General features: G+C 41.2%; 1 protein-coding gene across 1 annotated transcript; it reads right to left on the bottom strand.

The window, feature by feature from the left end:
• Window positions 1-988: 988 nt before the first annotated feature.
• On the bottom strand, window positions 989-1,926 carry LOC106799968 (olfactory receptor 51B5-like). The gene is given in 2 exon segments (XM_014790149.2): window positions 989-1,290; window positions 1,293-1,926. Coding segments are annotated over 2 exon segments (936 nt in total).
• Window positions 1,927-3,239: the final 1,313 nt, after the last annotated feature.

Genomic DNA, 3,239 nt, shown 5'->3' with positions numbered 1-3,239 from the left:
GTAGTAGATTTAGAATAAGGGCAAAGAGGGAAGGAGGTGCTAACTATGTTTATTTCCTCTCATTTATCCATGGTTCCACTAATCACAGATAATCTTTCTATAAGTAGGTACTGCCTTATCCAATAAATATAACCATATGGTTCTTGAGACAGAGTCATGATCATTTGATGGAGAGGAGAGGAATCAATGAGGTAGTTGGGATGATAAGTAGGATTACAACACTAATCAAGGAGGAATTTCTACTTCCTTTTGGGAACATTCCTGAGCTTCAATGACCAAACATATAGGCCCCCACAATTGTGTGGATGTCTATGAGGGAATCCACAGGAGTTAGAGATTCAATTGGATATAAATAGACCAAACTTTACTCCGTTTCACCCAAACCGACTCTCTATTTTATATACTTATAACTCTGTTTCTATCCAGCACCTTTCTAACCTCAAAGAAATACATGTCAGATGCATTATACACACACCTATAAACACCTAGGGTATTGTTTTCACAATGCTTGAATGGCAGAGAGATAATCAGTATACAGAAATTTTATTTTATTTTTATTTATTTATTTTTTTGGTGAGGGAGATCAGCCCTGAGTGAACATCCATGCCAATCCCCCTCTTTTTGCTGAGGAAGACTGGCCGTGGGCTAACATCTGTGCCCATCTTCCTCCACTTTATATAGGACTCCGCCACAGCGTGGCCTGACAAGCGGTGCTTCGGTGTGCGCCCGGGATCCGAACCCGGGCCGCCAGCAGCGGAGCGTGCACACTTAACTGCTAGGCCGTGGGGCCGGCCCCCAGAAATTTTTTAAAAATTACGTAAACTAGATTATGGCAAAGAGCTGGGTTTAAAGAGATACATTAGGACAATTTGTAACTCTGTCTTGACAATTATTTTACCAAGATCATGGGTGTTTGATATGAGACTTTGTTCCCCTGCCAAAAAGCAGAGTTCTCGCATCCTGTGTGAGGAACTGTGATGGTCAGAGGTCAGGCTCCAACTCTATGGGTAGCAAAAAGATGAAGAATGCCACTCTGGATCTGCTTGGTCTTGACACTATAGATTATAGGATTCATTAGTGGAGGGAACAGAAAATACACATAGCTCATAATGAGGTGGACAATATGTGGAACCTGCTTCCCAAATCGATGAATCAGAGACAATCCAGTCACTGTGACATAGAAAACCAGGACACAGCAGATATGAGAGACACAGGTGTTGAGGGCCTTGGCCCTCTCTTCTCTGGAGGCAATCCTCAGTACACGCTTGAGTATCAACACATAGGATATAGGATAATCAGAGAATCCAGCACAAGTGTAAGGACTACAAGCACAACTGGATACAGTCGATTGAAAGTGATGTCAGCACAGGCCAGTTTGATGACATCCTGGTGAAGGCAAAATGCATGGGAAAGGACATGGGAGTGGCAATAGGCAAAAAAATAGAGGGGCAAGATTGGGGGGACAATAGATACAAATCCTCTCATCAGAACCCCCAGCCCAATTTTCACCACTCGAGTATTAGTGAGTACAGAGGTATATCAAAGGGGTTTGTGAATGGCAATAAAACGGTCATAGGCCATAGCAAGCAAAATGCCAGACTCTACCAGGGAAAGTGAGTGTATAAAGTATGCTTGAGAATAGCAGGCTACCTTTCCAACCTCCCTGTGATCCAGCCAGAGAACTCCCAGTACTGTGGGCATTGTGGTCAAGGTCACTGCAAGGTCTGTGGCTGTCAGCGTGACCAGGAAGTAGTACATAGGCTCATGAAGGTTGTGATCTTCCTTAATGAGAAGGAGGAGGGCGCCATTGCCCAAAACGACAGAGATGTATCCGAAAAAGAAGGGTATGGAAATCCAGTGGTGAGAGGCCTCCAAGCCTGGAAAACCAGTCAACAGGAAGGAATTGGAGCTGCTGTTGGGCCACATGTTGGGTTTTCCAGAAGAAATGTCCTTTTTTCCCTGTTATAACCAGAGAAATGCGGCTCTTCTTTCAAGGTATTGCTTCAAGTATATCGTCTCAGAATTCTGTCTTAAAGGTAATAATGACATCAATATAAACTATCATTTCTCAAAATATATTCTTATGCTAAAATGTATTTTTTGTATTCTTAACTGCATATTCCAGGGACTATCTTCTACCTACTTAATTAAATCCTTGGAGTTTCATGTGGTCATCTGCATATTAACAAGCTCCCCTGGAAATTTGTGATGCACACTACAATTCAGAAACCATTTCCATCAAATATGCATCAACTAGATTTCACAGGAGAATCCATGCTTGAGGAATTTCAAGGAACCCAATCCTAACCTTATTCTAATCTACTACCCAAAGCTGTTATTGCCTTCACAGTGTGATTCCTAAGCCACATTACCCTGCATATATTTGAGTTCTCAACAAAAGTCAGGGATCAAAAAGAAAAAAAGTATTAAAAAGAAGCTATGCCACTACCACTGTTGCTAAGGAGCAGACAGATATGAGGAAGAGGCACATTGCCTCTAAATTTCTTGGATTAGTGTTGGGGAGAACAAAACTATTTACATTGTTTATTAGGCTCATTGGACACTAGGTAACTACTCATCGCTCACTATAGTAGTCCAAAAGTTAGATGATTCTAGACACTCGGGCTAGAATAAATATTTAGGCTGGCCAAAGACGTGGCTTATGATAGAGTTTACCATTCATTTTGAAAAAATTTATCTTTCATTACTGCCACGTGGTTTCTTTCTCTTTCCCCGTTATTTTTCTGTAGGCCTATTACAGTAACTTCCCAGAACTCCCCAGGATTTCTCTCCCTTCAGGTTTTCCATTTGTACATAAACAACCATCTTGCTGATTTCCTTCCTTTTATACCCAGGCGTAGGCTTCTGAATCTGTCCCACCAATACTAAATGAGAGCTCTGCTGATGCTTAAACAGAGAGTTGTCTGTTAGTGGAGGGGAGAGATGTGCCCTTTAAGAAGGTTTAACATCTTTTCTGCCACTAGATTACGGGCTTCTTCCATATAGAAGCCACGTTTTGTTTCCCTTGTTCAACACCTAGCCAAGTACCTAACATGTGGTGTGTGTATACACACATACACACACACGTGTTACATATACATATCAATGATATATATACATGTGTATATACATCTGTGCACATGTGTACATATACATGCATATATACATGCAGAATTCTTTCTTAAAAGTAATAATCACATCCATATAAGCCATTGTTTTTCAGAACATACTCTTAGGAA

The sequence above is a fragment of the Ceratotherium simum genome, chromosome 7 (genome assembly GCF_057802395.1).
Source record: "Ceratotherium simum simum isolate JZ-2026a chromosome 7, ASM5780239v1, whole genome shotgun sequence".
NCBI classification, from domain to species: Eukaryota; Metazoa; Chordata; class Mammalia; order Perissodactyla; family Rhinocerotidae; genus Ceratotherium; species Ceratotherium simum.
The sequence above is the reverse complement of the archived record's forward strand: the minus strand, read 5'-3'. Positions and strand labels throughout refer to the sequence as shown.